Source organism: Lycorma delicatula, chromosome 9 (genome assembly GCF_047948215.1).
Source record: "Lycorma delicatula isolate Av1 chromosome 9, ASM4794821v1, whole genome shotgun sequence".
Classification (NCBI taxonomy): Eukaryota; Metazoa; Arthropoda; class Insecta; order Hemiptera; family Fulgoridae; genus Lycorma; species Lycorma delicatula.
The window spans coordinates 124948596-124970071 of record NC_134463.1 but is presented as its reverse complement, the minus strand read 5'-3'; the positions used below and the strand labels follow the sequence as shown (position 1 = coordinate 124970071).

At 30.2% G+C, this 21476-nt stretch overlaps 1 protein-coding gene across 2 annotated transcripts in view; it reads right to left on the bottom strand.

The window, feature by feature from the left end:
• Positions 1–21476, bottom strand: part of Vps13 (vacuolar protein sorting 13C) — a 286208-nt gene that overhangs the window by 108668 nt on the left and 156064 nt on the right. For both annotated transcript variants that reach the window (XM_075374575.1, XM_075374576.1), the window contains exons 32-36: positions 20804–20929; positions 15984–16086; positions 10220–10366; positions 9439–9647; positions 1615–1752 (exon numbers count right to left, since the gene is read on the bottom strand). In XM_075374575.1, coding sequence (XP_075230690.1) covers positions 1615–1752; positions 9439–9647; positions 10220–10366; positions 15984–16086; positions 20804–20929 — 723 coding nt within the window. The remainder of the gene's footprint in view (positions 1–1614; positions 1753–9438; positions 9648–10219; positions 10367–15983; positions 16087–20803; positions 20930–21476) is intronic.

Here is a 21476-nt window from a genome sequence, read left to right as displayed (position 1 = left end):
TATTATTTAAAATGTAGAATATGAACAAATATGGTGAGCCACGGGAACCTGGCAATTTTTAAAGGAAAAGTTGCCACCCTGATGTATAAGCGTGAACTGAAATGGCTGTGACCTTGCATACCAGATGACATTTCAGTAACAATGGAGTAGTGGACTGTTGTACATCATACCTTCATAGTAGAAACATATTTTAAAAATCATGATTACACAGAGATTATTCTATTGAGATTTTATTATTCCACATCATGTTGCCATTCCTGGCTGCAATATGATAAACTTGTGGATAATAAATTTCCCATTATTGCTTTTGCAATGAAAAACAAACTACCAGGTCCTTTGCAGTCTGTGAAAACTCCTCCAAACACTAAAAGAGTCAGGCAGGCGATGATGAGGAGTCTTAGTGTTCAACCAGAAAGCACAATGCAGCCCTCTGTTTATTCCACAACAGTGTCAGAAGAGAATTCTTCTCAAGAATTTGAACTTTTATCGGTATAAACTGAAGGCAGTGCAAAATTTAAGCGGGCATAAAAAAGCAAATTTGGTGACATTTTGGAAAGATTTTCATTTATCAAGCAGAGTGAACAAACAAATCATTTCGATATGAATCTGAACAGTTTCATGGGTTCCATTCACGTCTAAGTGTAACTATCTGGTGTATTCTGAAAGTTTTGGAATCATAGGCCCACATAACTTTGAACAGGATGTTTTCATTCAGGCCATGTGATTTCCAATGGAAGACATGTCATATGCACATTCTCCAGACTTGTTAGAATGTGACTATTTTCTCTACGAAAATCTAGTGTTTATCAACAGCGTTCAATCTAGTGTTCATTAACAAATTCAAAGCCTCCGTTCAAGAAGAAATCAGAGTGACTCCAGACAACATGGTGCAAGCAGTGATGTAAAATCTGTGAGAAAAATTACAACAGCGAACAGAAAATGATTTAGAATATTTGTTTAATAACTTATTTAAAAAATGAAGTTACACCGATGAATGGCATTATATTTGCTGTTGCAATTACATATTAAAACACAGTTAGAAAAATTGTATTTTGTATTTTGCCAGGTTCCTGTGACATTTTGTATAACTTGATTTCCATGTAATTTATGAACCGATCAAATTAAGAAATTTACAGTTAAAAATCATAATGGTGATTTTATTGAGTAAGCGACAGAGAACTGTCACCTTTAACCTTTTATTACTAAATGATGCTCACTCTTTTTTGAACAGACTGCATTACAGGCAAAAAAAATTATTACAAATGAATACAAAACTACATTTATTTTTCCCAAGTATTATGTATTTTTATAAAACAAGAAAAGGAAAAAATTAATGTGCATCGAATGTTTATACAAATGTTAACTCTTTAATTCATATAAAGTAACAGACAGACTACTAAAAACTGTAAGATCGGTAGAAATCATATGAATACGGTAAGACAAAAAGAAGACCTTTAAAATGCTCAAAAATTTCAATGTACGATAGTCTCTCATAAAAAAAACAGAAATGTATAATCATTATGGTAAATAATTATAATATATTCTATTCTGTATACACATAAAAATAAAGGCAGAAAAAATGAAATGGTAAACCTTAAAAAATAACTAAATTACCTTTAAGCTAAGCTCCCATGGGAAAAACTGACTGACACTTTGTCTAATTACTTCGATTGGTTCAATCATTGGCTCCCATAATGCCAAACGACTATTGTAATAACCAATTTGTAATGTGATCTGCATCTCCGCTGTTAGCTGCAACAAAAAGTACAAATAATTAATGAACACTGTTTAAAACTCATTAAAATGTTTCTGATGGTGCTTCAACTTTTGACAGTTATACAAAATTAACGAAAATTAATACTTTAGCTAGTACATTTTTGCTACCAGAGGTATAACTGCTCTCAAAATGAGTACGACTTTTACAGGGCACCTAAACATCAACTACCCCAGAATATTGTCTATTTTAACATTTTGGGCAAGCAAAAATTACTAACTGTTCCTTTAAAATTAATTGCTGAAAAAAGTGATATTTAAGTAAAATGTTTCATGACACGATGTTATAATTAAGGATTAAAATGAAATAAAAATCAAATATTACTTACTATTAAGAACAGTGATTTTGTTTATCTAACCCACCCTTTTGTTAATGTTAATGAAGTCCTTAACTTTAACATTATAAAACATACAAACATGCATGACTGATATACTAAAGTATCAGACAATCAAGTAATTTTCAAAAGGAAATGTTAATTTGAAATCTCTACACAAAATTGCTTGAGTCTTTTCAAGCGAGCGGTGAATGAAATAATTCCTTCTGTGTTAAATAACACAGTATTAGCCACAGTACAAACATATCTACCCTAATTGTTTGCTGCACGCCTTTCCTATCATTCTGGTGCTTTTTAAGCTTATTAATTAATTGCAAAAAATTAATTTCCAATTTTATACCCTTTGTAGGTGGATAACCTAAATATTATTTGAATTCCCATACAATGTTAATTATTATTTGGATATACAGGTGAGCAACATAAAACTGAACCAGTAACGTAACCACTGCAGAATAGATAAGTTATGTTGAAATGAAATTTTATGAACGATATGAATAAATTAAATAATTAAAACATAAAACATAATTTAAGTGTGGAATTTTATTTATCTTATTGTTACATAAGATGTTAAAAATGACCACCCTGGGCATCGATGCACTTTTGTGTTCGATTGGTCATATTGAGAGTTGTCTGACACAAAATGTTGTCAATTGCGTCGATTTCTTGTCAAATTTTCACCTTCGGTTCATTAATATTGTGGAGATTAGATGCACAAACTCACTCCTTTAAGTAGCCCCAAAGGAAAAAATCGCAAGAAGGCAACTCTGGGGAATGTGGAGGCCACCATCCTCTGCTAACAGCTTGTTGTCTGTCTCCTTTAGTTGTTGCACAATTGTAATGCAATACAGCATCTATTTTAATTCATGAAGAATTTTACGACAAGATGTGTATTTAACACCAGATTGTTGGGATAACTTGCGTAATAATTTTTTTGGACTGACAGTAATTCTTTTTTCAATCGGCAGTGGCCTGTGGAGTCCTTGCCTATTTTGTTTTACATTTAAAACTGAACCTGTTTTACATCATTTTTTAAGTAATCGTGCATGCTACTCTTTGCTGGTATACAGGCATTCGGAAATTTTTCCACGAATTCTTGATGTGAATCTTCAAACGATCCAGAACGAATACAGGCCTCAAATATAGCTATCTTCTCCTGGATTGAATAAGGCATTTTACACAATCACAACTGTACTGCAACAAAATATATACTGCACTGACACGTAACCACCTGACAAACAGCAGCAACAATCAGTTACATCCACTAGTCGCGCTAGTTGTGTGAGAGTCTTTCATAGTGTTGGGTAGCGGTTTCATTATGGGCTTGGTTTTATGTTGCTTACCCTGTATTATATTACATATAATTTCTTTATAAAAAAAGTCTTGTAATCAAAGAAAATATGAGGGTAAAACAATAATTATCCACAATGGTTTCTATTGGCAACAGAGCCATACACACATGCAGAGACTGAATTGTTTTACCCGTAAACACTTATGGGTAAATTTGAAGTTGAAAGTCAGTTTTATTTTCACAACTGTAACATTAACTTTGGCAGCTTTGCTTTCTGTTTGCACCAAAGAAGAGCAGTATTCAATTATCCATTTTTTTAATATAAATGTGTATCAGGGGCCGAAATCTATCAAAGACTTTTAAAGACAATATGAAAACAGTGTCTAAAAGTGTATGAAAAATTCAAAAGCAGTTATACGACTGTTATGAATGAAGGAACTGGATGCCTATCGATTGCATCAGTGGTGACAATGTTGCCATCAATTATATGTGTTATGGTTCTAAAAGATGCACAAGTTACTACCGATGAAATGGTAGCAAATGATCTATAAATCAGTTACAGCTCTTCCTACAAAATCATCCACAGTAGATTTACCTTCCATTATGTTTATGCAAGATGGGTCCCTAAACAATTTGGTGGAATACTGCATAAACAAATGTGATCGGAACATCTGTTGAACAAAATTTGATCTGTTATGATAATGAAGGCTTACTTGGACGCAATCTTCATTAGCGACAAAACATTTGTCTACTATTTCAAGCTAGAGAGTAAGTAGGAAATATGGAATGAAAACATCCACAAATGTCAACTTGGGAAAAGTCTAAAAGTCAACTGTCAGCAGGAAAATTCATGTTAAAATTTTTTGGAACTCTCAAGGCCCAATACTGACAGATTATCAACAATAAACAGTAAGTACTCTTTATAGTGAAATACTTTTTCAGAAGTTGAAGCCTGCAATTTGAAGCAAATACCAAGGAAAACTTTAAAAGGCATTATTTTACTGCACGAAAATAACTGTCTTATCTGACTACCGTTGTTCACACCCTCACTAAGGGAAAGGGATTTTAGGGAAGGTTTCAACCCTCACTAAAATCCCTTTCCATTGGGTTGAAATATCCCAAAATCAATGTTGAAATATTGTTTCTAGGTTGAATACTGTTTACCTTTCTTATCTTCATTCTTTTATTATATGTTGATGCATTTTGGAACAACTCTACCATTAAAAGAAATTATAAAGATTTTAGAAAAGAAACTAAATCGCAGAAAGATAAATAATAACTTGAAAATATAAATGATTAAAACTTTAGAAACAATTCTTCAACAAAACCAATTTAAATCTAATAATAAAATAAATATAATGAAGAATGGACCAAAAATGAAGAATGAAGCAAAGGCAACCCAACTATCGGTGATATTAAGTGAAGTATTCCTACAGAATATGGAAGAAGAAAATATACCAGATAACATGAAAAAATACAGTTGCTTAGAATATAATAGTCATGTGGATGAAACTCTATTATTAATTAAAAAATAAATAATAATGAAGAAACAATTCTGGAAGAAATGAACAAATTTCACCATAACATTAAATATACAATGGAAAAAGAGAGAGATGAAACCATTAATTTTTTTAACCAAACAATAAAAAGAAATAAAAATAATCTAGATTTTGAAATATTCAGAAAAGAAACTTATTCACATAACATCACAGCATATGATTCGAATTTATGCTTTATTTAGAGCAGTGAATTTGCCACCGCTCACACTGAGAATCAAAATTTTCTAGCGTCCCCCATCATTTTTAAACTTATATCTATTAAAAATAGTAAATGCAATTGCTGTTTTTAAACGTGGCATATCATATTTCTGAGTTGAAACTTACATTTTAAATGACAGCAATTAAAATGCATATCATAATCATAGTTGGAAGTATTTTTATTAAAAATGCTTTCAAAAAAGTTACATTCTTTAATGATTGAGATTTTAACATGATCTTGGGTTAAGCTGAGAGTGGGTGATACAAGTTGCAGTCTCAATCTTTAAAGATTTGAATATCTCGGCACAAAATTAACAAAAGCCAAAAACTACAACATTACATTAAAGACCTCACAATTTGCCATTAAAGGTAGATCAAAACCGTTTAATTTCCATATTTATTTGTATCAAAACGTAGCTAAGATCAGGAGATGTGAAGCATTAAAGATAAAAGTGGCCTTTTCTCTTCAAAGTAGAATATTTCAGTTCAGAAAAACTGTACAGATGTACAAAAAAAGAAATTAAAGCAGAAGTCTTAAGCTTTTAAATGATTTTAATGCAGTTTACTGAAAAATTTCACTTCATCCAATCGCTTGATAACATGAAGAAAAACTTTCAAATTTTTAAAACTTTTCTTCTCACAAATTTTTTTTTTATTCGATCATTTTTTAAATCTGAAGTATACTGTCAAAAAGTAGCGTAGTCAAACTTATAATTTTTTTTTATTAATCTCTCTAAACCTCTTTTTTGCAAAGTTAAAGTAGTTTGAATACAATCATTTTTTATCATAAACTATAGGTGTCTCTTTAACTTTTTGTACTGGTGTAGTAGGTATTTAATTTTAGTCTGAAATATCAGGAAAACATAATTTTTGCCTTTTTTAATCAGCCATCACCTTCCTAGACGGCCTGAATGTCCCACATTTTCTGTGGGCCTTCTACTGCCCCCCTGAAGGCTTCCAGCGCCCACAACGGGGTGTTATTGCCCACTTTGAGAATGAATGATTTAGAGCATAAATTAGCGGTTTTTAGATACACGATAGATAAACTACATAAATTACCATTAAAGAAACTAGCATACAAAAAAGAGTTAAATACTACTTTTCATACAGCAAAAAAAACAGGTATAAATAAGAAATTATCAGAAAAATGAATAAAAATAGAAATAAAAGAAATGAAATTAAAACAACAAACGATAAAGAAATCTTTAAATGGAGTAAATTAAAATTTATGAGAAAAGAAATTTATATAATTAAACAATTCTTCAGTAAATATAAATACAAATAATACCTTAAGAAAGATTTTTAATAGCAATATAGAAGAAAAAGATATTTATAACAATAATGATATTAACAGTATACAAAATAATATGTAAATGCAATGCAACTTTCATTGGACAAATGGGAAGAAAATTAAAATTAAGTTATCGTGAACACATGAGATCTTTAAAAAATTAAAAACAAGATTTTAATTATGCAACTCATTTAATAAAAGAAGGACATTCCCTGATGAAAACAGACGAATCAATAAAACTAATATGCAATTGCATTAAAGGAAGAAGAATGAACATTTTAGAAAATTTAGAAGTCTTCAAATTAAAAAGTAACAATAAAATGATCATAAATCAACAGATCAATAAGGCTGTCCTTTTCAAGAAACTCAATTTACTGAAAACAGGAAAGAGAAAAGTAAAATTAAAATGTAAGTGTAACTGTTAATAACAAATAAACAACAAGAAGGCCAGACAAGGCATGACACCAAATAAAGGGAGTGGCATTGACTAAACATTATACAAAGACTAACAGAAATTTAAAAGTACCAGTACAAGTTTTTAGAATGAGTTATTCCAAAATGCATCAAAATATAATAAAAGAATGAAGCTAAGGAAGGTAAACAGTATTCAACATAAAAATTGTAGTGTTCTTAGCAGAAAATATAAAATTATTATCTTAGTATCAATTGAAATATTGTCTCACTCTCTGTACAGTTCTGATCTTGTTCCTTCACTCAAAGAGACATTAAGAGGCTGTTGACTAACTTCCAACAAAAATCTATATAAGTGATGCACGCAAGGTTAGATGCTCAACCAAAAACATTTTTTTATTCTGAAGGCATAAAAAAGAAAAAAAGAAGCTTGCTCAAAGATGGAAGAGGTACATTTGAATTTTTCTAGGGGTACAGGTACTTTATATATATGGATGTACACAAAGATATAATGCTGTATGCTGCACCTGCCTGGGCTCATCAAATGAGGTATAAATTTTATAGGAATATTTTGTTGAGAATCTAGTGTCTCCTATTATTATCTGAGATCGGTGCCTATCACAGTTGTCTATCTTGAGAGGCAGTCCTTGTTATTTCTGGTATTGAGCCCGTTGATTTCCTTGTGACTGAGTGCCAATTATGTTATGCTGCCAAGAAGGGTATAGAAGGGTTATGCTGCCCTCTGAGGGTATAAAAGAAACAGATGACCGAGGTTTCCATTTAAGGCAAGTTAGGTGGACTGAATCGTGCAATGGCTGTAACATGGATGATATTTTTCTTTATGTAAAAAGTGTTCAGGTTGTTAGGAGGATTTCTCCTGATCGGCATTAGACAGTTTCTTTCTGGACATAGTGCTTTTGAGATAGGGTGGTCAGATTTAGTTTGATTAATTCAGGCTTGTATCTGGAGTGCAGAGTCATTGCTGATGTACACCATGATGTTTTATATGTCTGCCCCAGGAACGAAATTGTATCAAAGTAGTTACAGAGCTTGCGAGGATCAATTCTGGTTTTGAGCTGCAAGTTAATTGAAAAACAGAAAGGAAATGGAACGTAGTTGCTGGCTTCGTCACATTCTTAGCCCTGCAGAGGATGGCTGAGGGGGTCTGATGCTGTTATAGATGTATAGATAGAATAGTAACCCAGACTAGCTAGGGTAGGCCCAGAATAGAATAGCAACCCAGACCCAGGATGGCTGGGGGCCTACCTGGGTACTGACTTCACCAAGACAGGTGTTTTGACATGGAGCCCAGGTCAGCTGGGATTATTTGCTGTTAGGATGAAGAATGGATGAGTTGAGAATTCTGTGATGGCGCTGAGGTGTGGGAAATTGTAGGCATTGACCACACTCCTGAGAGCAGACCAAAGCAGAGATAGGGTGTTTTCATTAGAAGCTTATTAAATTTGTTAATTTGTTTCTTGATTTTTGAGTAAACTGAATAATTTGAGGACAAAATTGTCATTGCGATTAATACTTGTTTTGTTGGTATAAGAATAATATTTTTGGTGTTTAAAAGACTCAAGTAATGATCTGAGTGCATAATCTAATCAAAGTTTGATATGGGAAGAGTTTTTGTATGAAAAATTTGGTTTTAGAGGAAGGCGCAGGAATCACACTTCTGCGAATCGGTTAATTTCATAGTTGAGGGTTGCAAGCTATGTAGGTGGTCATGGTTGCAGGAAGCCATACGTAGGTGATAGAAAGTTGTACAAAAACTCCGATGGAAATGTCTGTTGAGGCATTTGATTTGCATCAATGGCATCCTGACAAAGGCCAAACTGATGACTGTGATTTGTTAGGTTTAGATTACCTCCGGTAAAGTCTATCAGGGTTAGGAAGAATGTTGGAGGGGTGTGGGACCAGGATCATAAGGGAGGTGTCTTCCCCTACGGGGTCATGTACAGGTACTTCTTGAACGTAATATATATACTAATTTTTTGTAAATATATTGCAAATACTTATTACGATTAAAAAATTACAAAACTACAGAAAAAAAGTATGGGGCTGTAGTGTCTATGATATTACTATTACTGAAGAATGTTTGATAAAGACCTAACCTCTGCTATCAACAATTCTGTTATGCATTTTATCTCAGTTTTCACTTCATAAATCCAATTTCGCTACAGAACTCGGTTAAATTCAGTGCAATAAGTGAGGTCTAAAAAAGGTAGTAATTAATTATCTTAGCTGTTGATAATATTTAAATTTAAATGTAACTAATAACCTGAGCTATTAGTAACATTTTTTCCTTTTTTATGTATTTATTTATTCAAGACATAATTTTCATTGAATCAAAAACATCTTATTCTTATAGAGTATGAAATATATACTAAAATATTTATTAAACGATGGCCAAGCCATGCTTAATAAACTTACTCCTGTAGATTTTTGCAGTTAAACGAAGTTGAATGCAGTATCAATGGAAATATCTACAAACTAATGAAATTTGTATTTAAAAAGAGAAATATGAACCAAATCTTAAGTTGTGAAGAAAAATTAATGAATAAATGTGAGCACACCTACCTGAGAGCTCCAATCATTAACAGTTCCTTTAACACTACTTTCTAAGAGCAGCATTGGTAATGTATGAGATCCTATACCAGCTTCAATAGTTATGACAATAGTCGGTATAGATATTAGGCATATCTCAGATACATCTTCATTTGAAGATTCTTTAGTTGTTGAAACTTCAGATTCAGATTTAAATAATTCTAAGGCATCATCAGCTTCTTCTATAAAAAATAAATAAATAAAAATAAAAAAAAATCTACTTCTACATAAGGAAAAGCTTGATAGTGATGGTTAAAAACATGCATGCTTATTCATAAGAAATGCAGAAATAGAAATAAAAAGTTCAACATACATTAAGTGCACATATAGAATGGAAACTGAAGATTTTAACTAATACTTCATATACTAGTTACAGAGTTATTCTGATACAAAATATTACTCTGTAGAGGAGAAAGCATAATTTTTACGGTAGATAATAATTAACACACCATAAAACAAAAAACAGTTTTTTATAAAATTCACAATATCTGGAATATCAGAATCTGATTTTGATGAATCAAAAGAAATAAAAAAAATAAGGATTATTTTCTAAATTTCATGGAAACAATGTATTGATAAGATTGGGAAAGAACATTAAATTCCTTTTGATTTTTTAAATTTAAATTGAATATTTACATGAGTGATTTATCTACCTGGTTTATATCTTTTTGTTTGAATTTTACTTTGTCAGTTAAGCACGGTCATTAAGAAGGTGTAATTAAATGAACCTAAAATAAACAAATAAAACCCTTACCAGATCTCAAAAACCAGAAGTCAGAATCTTTAAACTCTGAAGCTTCCCATACATCTGAGAAATCATCTTTTTCTGCTTCATCATCTTCAACCTGAGCTACTTCATTATACAGTGCACTATAACACCTATTTAATAATTCTATTGTTCCTGAAAAAAAAAAAAAAATTATCATATAAATAAATAATTCATTTAATGTGATCGGTACATAACATATGAGACATGTTTTTAAAGTAAGTACAGTTTTGAAATTTTGTTGCTGCTATGCCGGGGTCGGCATTCCACATATGCGCACTGTGCACCTGCATCTGTTGGCAAGCCGCAGACGCCATTATGGAAATATTCGACTATGTTTATGTTTGCTTGTGAGTATTTAAAAAGCCTCCGCTGATTGACAATCCTGCTGACTGTGAAATACGAAGTGCGATTTGTTTTTTTAGAGTTAAAGAGGCATGAAAGCGGCTGAAATTCATCGTCAGATCAGTGAAGTGTATGGAGAAAACATTATGAGCAATGGAACGGTATGAAAATGGGTTAGAGTTAAAGATGATTGCCAGAATGTTGGAATGAATGGATAAGGAATGCCATGATGAGGAACGGAATGGGCAACTTTCTGTCATTACTGAAGATTTGGTGCAAAAAGTTGATGAAAAAGTAAGAGAGAACAAATGCTTTACGATTTCTTTGCTATGTGAAGAATTTCTTCAAGTTTCAAGGAGTTTTGTCTACGAAATTGTGACCAAACTCTTAAATTATTTCAAAATTTTGTTCACACGGAGTATCAAAAATGTTGACTGAGATGCACAAAACCAAACATTTAGGCAGTGCATTGACTTTCCTTGAACAGTACAACGAAAAGGGTAATGATTCTAAGCCAAATTAACAGGTGACGAAACATGGGTGGCTTATGTTACACTGGAATCAAACCAGTAATCCATGGAATGGCGGCATTCAATATCACCCAAGAAAGTGAAGTTTAAGCAGACAATTTCAGCTCAGAAAATCATGTGTATGGTGTTTTGGGACTGGAAGGGGGTGGAGTTTTTGCCTCGTGGTGACACAATAAACTCTATGACGTATTGTGAGACCTTAAAAAAACTGTGCCGTGCAATCCAAAACAAAAGACGTGGCATGCTGATCCTTTTGCTTCATGACAATGCCGTCCACATACGGCTAATCAAACTCAAGAACTTATCGCATCATTTGGCTGGAAACAACTTGATCACCTTCCATACAGTCCCGATCTAGCGCCCAGTGACTACCACTTGTTCGTGGTAGTCAAAACATCTGACCACCCAGATGTTTTGAAGAAACATCTGGGTGGTCAGCGCCATGAAGAAGATGGTGTTCAAAAGCTGGTTGCACGATATGACAACTGCCTTAATATTGGTGGCAATTATGTAGAGAAGTAGATTAAAGTACAGGCTTTCACAAAAAATAAAATTGTTAAGAAAAGTGTACTTGTTTTTTTTTTTAATTTCAAAATGGTACTTACTTTAAAAACATGCCTCGTAGATCAAGGAATGGGTAGATATGATACTCCATAGAAAAAAAAAAGAACTGTCCCGGTGATTGTCTGGGCGGATCAAGGGACACTGTGGTAAAACCTTGATCATAGAAGCATCACAAAGTACACAATTAATTATAAAATAAAAAAATAGATGCGATTAAAAATAAATGCTAATTATTTGAAACATAGAAAACTGAAAAAATGCAAAGGATAAGATATATAAATGAAAAAACCTGAAGATACTACATATAAAGAATAGCTGCTGAAAATTAAATCACAATTCAGATGTTAATGAAAATTATTTAAGCACTTATTTATGCCACATTGCACAGGATGGAGAAATTTCATGGTTTATAAAAAATGTTTAATTAGTATTATTTAAAAATTTATGGGCAGAGTAATATTTTTCTATAAAAGAAAATGTTTTCATTGTATTTTAAATAAACTAACAGTATAAATTTCCATTCTCATAGGGCAAAATGACCAAAGCAGTCGATGCCTGTCATCTCAAAAATAAAAAATTGATTGATAAGTTATTAAAAATGACAACATTAGCATAAAAAGCTCTTTTCATAATCTGAAAAATTGTGTTAAGTTACAAAAAAGCAGTTCTCTATCTGGTTTGATAATAGTAGATATTTTTTTTTTTTAAGAATAACTGTAATTCTTTTTGTGAAGATTGCATATTCATAGGTATAACAAAGATAATTCAACTTTTTTAATTTAATAAATATCAGTCTATATAATTCATACTTAAGAGTGCCAAACAATCTGACATTCCATTTTTGTGTCTTGAAAACTTATTTTCTAACTTTTGAGGGAGTCTCAAGGTGGTGATATACTTCCCAGATGAAATTTTACATAAACATAATAAGATATTGATGACAAGTTTAGCATTTCATTAAGGTACTTCAAATCAAAACAGTACAATCTGATTTCAGTGGCATTAAACACATAAAAATTACAGTCATCTGTATTAGGTGATTTATTTAATAGAACTTATATATATTAACATTTATTATTATTATAACACACACACATATATATATATATATATTTAACAATGATTAAAATAGACTGTTTTTAGAATTTTTGAATTTGTCAAAATTGTTAGTTTTATAAATTTTGAGATTTATTATGGATGAATACGAAAATCCAGCAGTCTAGTACTGGAATATTGTAATACTTAAAACATTATATCTTCCTTTGTTCTAATGCCATTACTGCTAGTTGTTATGATTGAATTTTATTAGTTTTTAATTAAATCAACATCTTTGAATGTGACTTGGTGGCTCATCATTTTCATGTTTTTGTTTATATTTATATACAAATTTATATTTATAAATATCAATTAAAATAAAATAATATTTCATGTGGCCAGCCACACATACAGTACTGAACTAACATTATTTAAAATGTTTATTTAATAAATTATATGAATGTGCTGTTATCTATGGCACTTTTGATAAGATCAAACTCTGTCTGTACATTAATCAACTTTTGTCTATATGTGTATACATAATTTTTTTATAAAATATTTACTTTTTTATTATTATTATCACATCCTTTTACAATTTCTGTTGTTTTTAAATTTGTATCTGAGTTGGTGATTGAATGTTTATTGATTATTAAATGATCTGCAAAATTGGATAAACCTAATTTATTGTTTTTATAAGATTTAAAGTGTTCTGCAAACCTTGCCCTGAATGATCTAGTTTTCCCAATATAAATTTTTTTACAATCATTGCATGTTATTTTATAGATACCACACACATTATTAGGAACATTATCATTACTATGGATTTTCAGATGATTTATTGTATGGTCAATGTGCTGGTTTATGTTTTTCCCATTATAAACATTAACCAAGCTTTCAATAATGTTGTTAGTATAAGAGTATTTTATATAAATAGTTTCATTATCACATTTATTATTTATATCAATGTTGTTGCATTATTAGAATTCAATTTCTGTTTTTTTAAAATATTATCAATTAATGATGTATTACAACCATTTTTTACTGCAATACATTTTATAATATCTATTTCTGCATATAGTTTTTCTTTACTATTCTGTGTGTAATATATCGCTTTATTTAACACATTTGTAAATGCATTAATTTTGTGTGCCCAAGAATGGTTTGATCTTCTGTTAATAGCTTTTTTACTAGTTGGATTCCTATATACAGATATTATAATTTTATAACTTTTACTTATCTCTATGTCAACATCTAAAAATTTATTTTTCTGTATTTGTCTGTTTTGAAGGTAAATGTTAAATTATTATGATAAGAATTAAGTTTTTTAAAATTATTAAATGTTCATTAAATTATTAAATGTTAAATTATTCATGTTTTTTTTTTTTTTTTTTTTTTTTTTTTTTATAACAGGATCATAGACTACCAAAATTTCATCAACATACTGAACCCATAATTGAATTTTATGAACGTGGGAAATACCATAACCATCTTATTCTCGAACTCCTGTAAATAAATTTCAGACATAATGGCCGATAATGGAAATGCCATAGGCAAAGTATTATCTGGTGTGTAAAATTTTTTGTTAAGCTTGAAATTTTTATCGACATATATTTCTAACGATGGTTATATACCGATAAATTTTGGGTCTTCATTATTAATTTTCAGTTTATTTCTTATTATACATATAGTTTGATCAATACGGATATTAGGATACATGTTAGTTATATCATAACTTCATTTTAGTATTTTTGTTTTCTATTAAATTATTTAATTTGTTAACTAAATTATATCCATTTTTTTACAATAAACTTATTTGGGAAACTGAATTTAGATCTGAGTATTTTATCGATTATTTTAGTAGTAAAATAACAAGGTGCGGATTTGAAATTAATTAATAGATGCATTGGGTTATCTTGTTTATGTATTTTAGGAAGACCAATAAGTTGGGGGGCAAATGGTTTAAATGGATATAATCTAGAGTGATACCTCAAATTATTATTAAAAATTATCTTATAATTTGTTATTAAACTTTGTTATTTTTAAAAATTTACTGGTTGGGTCTTTTATTTTTGTAAAATTATTTTACAAACATATTTATATGCAATACATATCACATTTACAGAAATAATACAATCACAGTGTCTGTCAAGACTCGTCTATAACAATAAATAATAATTATTATTTAGAAAAACTAGGGGTGTATAGTCTTAATTACGAAAACTGTGACTTAAAATACATTAGAATGACAAATCGTTCATTCGCCATAAGAATTAAAGAACATATTAATTGTGTTATTAAAAATAATAAAGAAAACGCTAAACACATTTTAGAACCTGGACGTAATTATAACCCTAACGAATATATTAAAATACACTAATAACTATTATAAAATCAGTATATTAGAAAAATTTCATATATATTTGAATAATAATAAATTAATGAACGAACAAGTCAAATTCGATAATGGTGCCCTATATAAACGAATTATATAATAACTAATCATTAATAGGTTTAATTTAAATATAATTAAACATTTGAATTTTAAATTAACATCTTACAAGAAATCCCTGATGATGAAGTAACAGCTCTGAAAGTACTTGGAAATATACTTTTAAAAATTGTTGGTAAGTGGAACAACTTTAATTTATACAATTGTATTAATACCAGCGGCGCCAAATGCTTAGTAAATTAAATTCCATAAAAAATTTCTAAAAAAAATCAACTTATTTTACACAGTGTGGACTTTAAAAATTTCTTTTACTAATTAATTTAAAAAAATTAAAATTATATGTATGTTCATGTCTGCACTTGGCACTTCCCATTTATTTAAACATTTCTTATTACTCGAACAAAAATCATCATACGTTTAAAGAAGTTATATTAAATCATTTTATTCATTAAAAATTTTTATTTTGAAATAGCGATATCCCATTTACAAACATTTAGTAGAAAATGTCTATAATAAAAGATTATTTCAATCCTAACCTTAAAAAAAAAACTTGTTGCCACAGTTCTAACAACAATTAATGGCAAAAAATACAAATCCATAATTTCTATATTTTCTAAATAAAAATCTTAAAATGTAGTGTTTTTATAATTAAAAAAAAAAAGTTAAATTAGTGTTTGAGAAACATTTACAGAAATTGATGACAATTTGTTGTGCAGGTGTGAAAACCAGCCAGTGTATAGAAAATTACAATATCTAATATAAATCAGACAAGTGAATAAAAAATAAGTAAACAAAAATAAAATATTCCATACTATATTGTTTTGCTTACCCGGTGAAACAGATAAGTGAATATTAGTTGTGCAAAGATCAAGATGAAGGCCTGATTTATTAGGAGTAGATCCTGCCAGGCTGATTGAAACCGGGCGCAAAACCTATAAAACATTTTTAACATAATCAGATTTGCAATTCCATTATAATATATATTTAAATTATTTTTTACAGTTCCTTATATAAAATAACCACTAAGAAACTTTGGAACTACTTAAATATGTTAGTTAAAGGTAAGACCAAAATAACTCACTTCCTTACAAAAAATCTAATTGTTGAGTATGCACACCGACAACTATTAAAGAATTATTCTTGAAAATAAGTGCTGAACTAGATTGATCCCAAATGGAGTATCTTTACATGTTTCTCGTAACTCTTTTTTCCACCTTCTCCGTTTTTTTATTCTCAACTATAGTTCTACTGCTGTTTTAGTAAAATAACTATAAAGGAAAATTATAGCAATCGTCCAACATTTTGTGTATCAGGGATATTACAAATGTTGATGTTTCAAGACCTACCTTTAGTCGAAAAACACAAAAAAAAGTTAGGGCCTATAGGAATTTCCCAAAGATGTTTGTATATATGTTGACCAGTATTTTGATTAATATCTCCAGACTGGCTGAACATAAATTCTTCAAAAATAGCTCAAATAGTTTTTAATATAATGTAATAATTATCCATCAATATTTTATAAAACTGAAAAAGGAGGAAGAGGAGTAGTTCTCACTATTTTTAATGTCTGATTTTGTATAGTGATCATAAAAACTTGAGCTTTAGTATGATGAAAGTACTTAAAAAGTTATTTAAAATTTACAAGTTCTAAGCCGATCGGATTACCAAATGGAGAAATATTCAACATTATTTCTGAACAGTTTTTGCCTCATACTGCAAAAACTTGTTATTTGAAATATCACACAAATATTATATATACATGTTGCCCAGCTTTGGCTTGATTTTCGATCCCAACAATAGCATCTTCATCTATTCATCTTGCACTGTTACGCCGAACCTAAATGGTTCTTTAAAATCATTAACGGCTAGTTCTACGTAAAGATTGAAAAGTAACAGGGATAGGGAACATCCTTGTTAGATTCCCTTTTTTATTATGGCTTCTTTCTTATGTTCTTCGATTATTACTGTTGCAGTCTGATTCCTATAAATGTTAGCAATTTTTCTTCTATCTCTATAGTTGAACCCTAAGGTTTTTAAAATGCTAAACATTTTATTCAAGTCTAAGTTATCAAATGCCATTTCTAAGTCTATAAATGCCATGTATGTTGGTTTGTTTTTCTTTATTCTTCCTTCTACTATTAATCTGACTGCTAAAATTGCTTTCCTTATTTCTATACTTTTCCTGAAACCAAATTGGTCTTCTCCTAACACTTCCTCCACTCACCTCTCAATTCTTCTGTACAGAATTCTAGTTAAGATTTATGATGAACGATTAGTTAAGCTGATTGTTATGTATTCTTTACATTTATCTGCTCCTGCTTTCTTTGGTATCATGACAATAACACTCTTTTTGAAGTCTAATGGAACTTTCCCTTTTTTGGAAATATTACACATCAGTTTGTATCATCTATCTATCGCTTCCTCACCTGCACGGTGCAGTAATTCTGCAGGGATCCTCTCTATCCCAAGAGCCTTACTGCCATTCAAATCTTTTAATGCTCTATTAAATTCGGATGTCAGTATTTTATCTCCCTTTTCACCCTTTTTGTCTTCTTCTATAACATTAGTCTCTAATTCATTTCCACTGTATAACTCTTCAATGTATTCCACCACCTATTTACCTTTTCTTTCGTATTATAAATTGGTGTACCATCTTTATTAGATTAATTTATGTACCACAAAATTCTTCTTAACTTTCCTGTATGCTCTGTCTATTTTCTCAATGATCATTTCTCTTTCCACTTCTGAATACTTTTCTTTCGCTAATTTGCACTTCCTGTTTATAGTATTTCTTAATTGTCAATAGTTCCTTTTTCTTTCTTCATCACTGGCATTCTTATACTTTCTACGTTCATCCATCAGCTGCAATGTATCCTCCAATATCCAAGTTTTTCTACCGGTTCTCTTTGTTTCGCCTAAGTTACCTTCTGCTGATATAAGAATTTCCTTCTTAACATTCTTCCATTCTTGTTCCTAATAAGAAGAATTTTAGGAATAATTTCTACCTAATCTTTTTTACTCAGACTTCTTGTAACGTTCTCCTCAAAAATCTTCTTTAACTCCTCTTCTTCAAGTTTCTCTAATTTCGCAGATTCATTTGGCACCTTTTCTTCAGGTTTTTAAACCTGAATCTACATTTCATTATCACTAAATTATGATCGCTATCAATGTCTGCCTCTGTATATGCTTTGCGGTCGATGAGTTGATTTCTAAATCTTTGTTTAACCATGATATAGTCCACCTGATATCTTGCAGTATCACGTGGCTTTTTCCATGTGTATATTCTTCTATAATTTTTAAACTGGGTGTTGGCAATAACTAAATTATACTTCATGAAAACTCAATAAGTTGGTCCCATCTTTCATTCCTTTTGTCCAGCCCGTATTCACCCGCAATATTTCCTTCCTTGCCTTTTCTGATACTTGCATTCCAATCCATCTATTATTAAATTTTCATATCCTTTTATATGTTTAATTGCTTCATCAATTTCTTCATATACACAACACCTCATCATCATCATGGGCACTTGTGGGCATATAGATGTTAACAATTGCTGTTGGTTTAGGTTTTGATTTTATCCTTTTTTTCTTTTCCTGTTTAGCCTCTGGTAACTACCGTTTAGATAATACTTCAGAGGATGAATGAAGATGATATGTATGAGTGTGAATGAAGTGTAGTCTTGTACATTCTCAGTTCGACCATACCTGAGATGTGTGGTTAATTGAAACCCAACCACCAAAGAACACCGGTATCCACGATCTAGTATTCAATTTTAGTATTGATTTTATCCTTACTATCATGATTCTATCACTAAGCTTTTTGAAATACTCTCTCTATTCCCTATCTTCTCGTTCATTACGAAAACCTACTCCTGCCTGCCTTTTATTTGATGCTGAATTAATTACTCTAAAATCACCTGACCAAAAGTCACTTTCCTCTTCCAACTGAACCTTGCTAATTCATACTACATCTACATTTAACCTATCCATTTCCCTCTTTAAATTTTCTAACCTACCAACCTTTTTTATACTTCTAACATTCCACACTCCAACTTGAATGTTATTTTTAATTTATTGGTGACCCCTTCCTTAGTAGTCCCCACACAGAGGTCCGAATGTGGGACTAGTTACCTCTGGAATATTTTACCAAGGAAGGCGCCTCCATCTTTGTTCATGAAAATGCAGAGAGCTATATTTTCTTGGAAAAAACACAGCTGTAGTTTCCTATTGATTTCAGCTGTGCAATACTCAGAAGATTGATTGATATTGATATGGTTGTTTAATTCCTCTTGACCTATGCCCTTAACAACGTCTGGAAGAGCTGCTGCCCTCTTTCTGGAATCATTCCTTAGTCTGGCTCTCAACTGATACCTCTACGATATGGTTGCACCTTCACCTTCCAGCTACTCTGTATCAATGAGCACGCAAGCTCACTCACTATCGGCAAGGAATCATCATTCTTAGAGGGAGTTACGTGATTATGTTATATTCAAAATAAAAATCTGTGAAGGGAAAATAATTGGGAAAATTATGTAAACCTTTGCTGGTTTTTTTAAGAAAAAAATATCAGCAATAAGTTGCTGATATTTTCTCATTTGGTATTTTCATGGAAACCGACTAAGTACTTTATTTTGGGATGGGAACTCAGTTTTCCAAATTGTGTGTTTTCCAAAATGTAATAGGTGCGGCTGGTATAATGGTTTCTTATTCAGAAGTTGCAGAAACGGCCCTGGTTAGGTGGCCAAAAATTATGCATACAATCACAAATACATAAGCATACAATAACATCATAAATTACATAAGAATACAATTATTGGTTTTAGATTTTCTCTTCTCGATGAGAGCATTTTATCATCTTAGAAGACCTTCCACCCAGTACTTACGCAGTTTTCAGTTTGAGAAAAAAATTCAAAAGCAAGGTGTAACAAAAAGATTTATGCAAAAAATTTGAATCAATATTTCCAACAGTTTATTTATTTTATTATAATGTAAGAATTAGCAAATATTTTTATTTTTGAATTTGTTAAAGTTATAAATTTTTTTACTAATTCTGGAACTAAATATTATACTAGGAAAAGTAAAAGGAAGCTTTTAATAAATATTATAAGAAGTAAAAGGAAAATGTTACTTGTAAAACAATATTTTTTAAAACAAACAAGACTCTTAACATAATATGGCATGTTATTTATTTTCAAATCAAAATCATGAATCCTAAAATAGCAGGTATACATTATTTTAACAATTTTATTTATTTTTTAATAAAACAATTTAAATGTAGCAAACTTGATCTTTATTTTTTATAGTATCATATAGCAGATTATAGATCTCCAGCAGAGACTGAATTTTTTATAGATAAAAAAAAAATGATCAAAAGAAAATTATTTTTAAGCAAATACAATGTTTTTATCACATTTTACCTAATTGTATTATTTTAAAATTAGAACATACCTATCAAATTGTTTAATAATCTTATTTTGATTGATTCTTCTCTACAAAAGCTTAATAATTTATTAAGGTTTAGCGAACGTAATAATTATGTTCAGAAAACTTGGATAAAACATTCAAGCATAACGTTTGCGTAATTATGGTTATTACATATAGAGTAACTCATAGAAAAGGAAATATATTAAATTATTATCTAAGTACATACTTGAGCTTTTGTCTCATGGCGTTTTTCTGGATTGTAACAACACGTGAATAACTGTAAATCTTTTACTGTTCCAGTGATAACCTGTTGTGTATTACCAACTAAACGGATTTTTATTGTGCTTTCCATCTGTAAAAAATATAAAAAATGATAACTCATAATTACTTCTGTTTCAAGATAAACAAAAAAGAAGTCCAGAAAAGAATGAAATAAAGTAACCAACTGTGAATTGAGGTAAGAGAACACACATATGCTCCTTCTTAAAAATGCAACACATGAAACCTCACACTTAATACAAAGAATGGTGATTTCTTAAAATGAAAATGTTTAGAATACTTGTAATAATGCACTACATCATATAAATTAACTAATAATTTTAATAAAGCAGAATTATTTACATAATTGCAAATGCACACACACAATAAACTTTCTTTAGTTTTCTCTAACAATCAGTTAAAAAAAATAAAAACCCTTATATATTTATTACATTCTTCTTAGAATTCCTGTGTTTTGAAATCAGCACCAAATTAAAAACAAATAATTATCAACAATAACTTACTAAGTTCAAAAGTCAAACTTTAACAATAAATATCAGAAGAAATATTCCTTTTTGTAAATTTAAAATGTAAAGCTTACAAATAGCACTCCCCATATGAAAAAAAAACTTTGATGAATT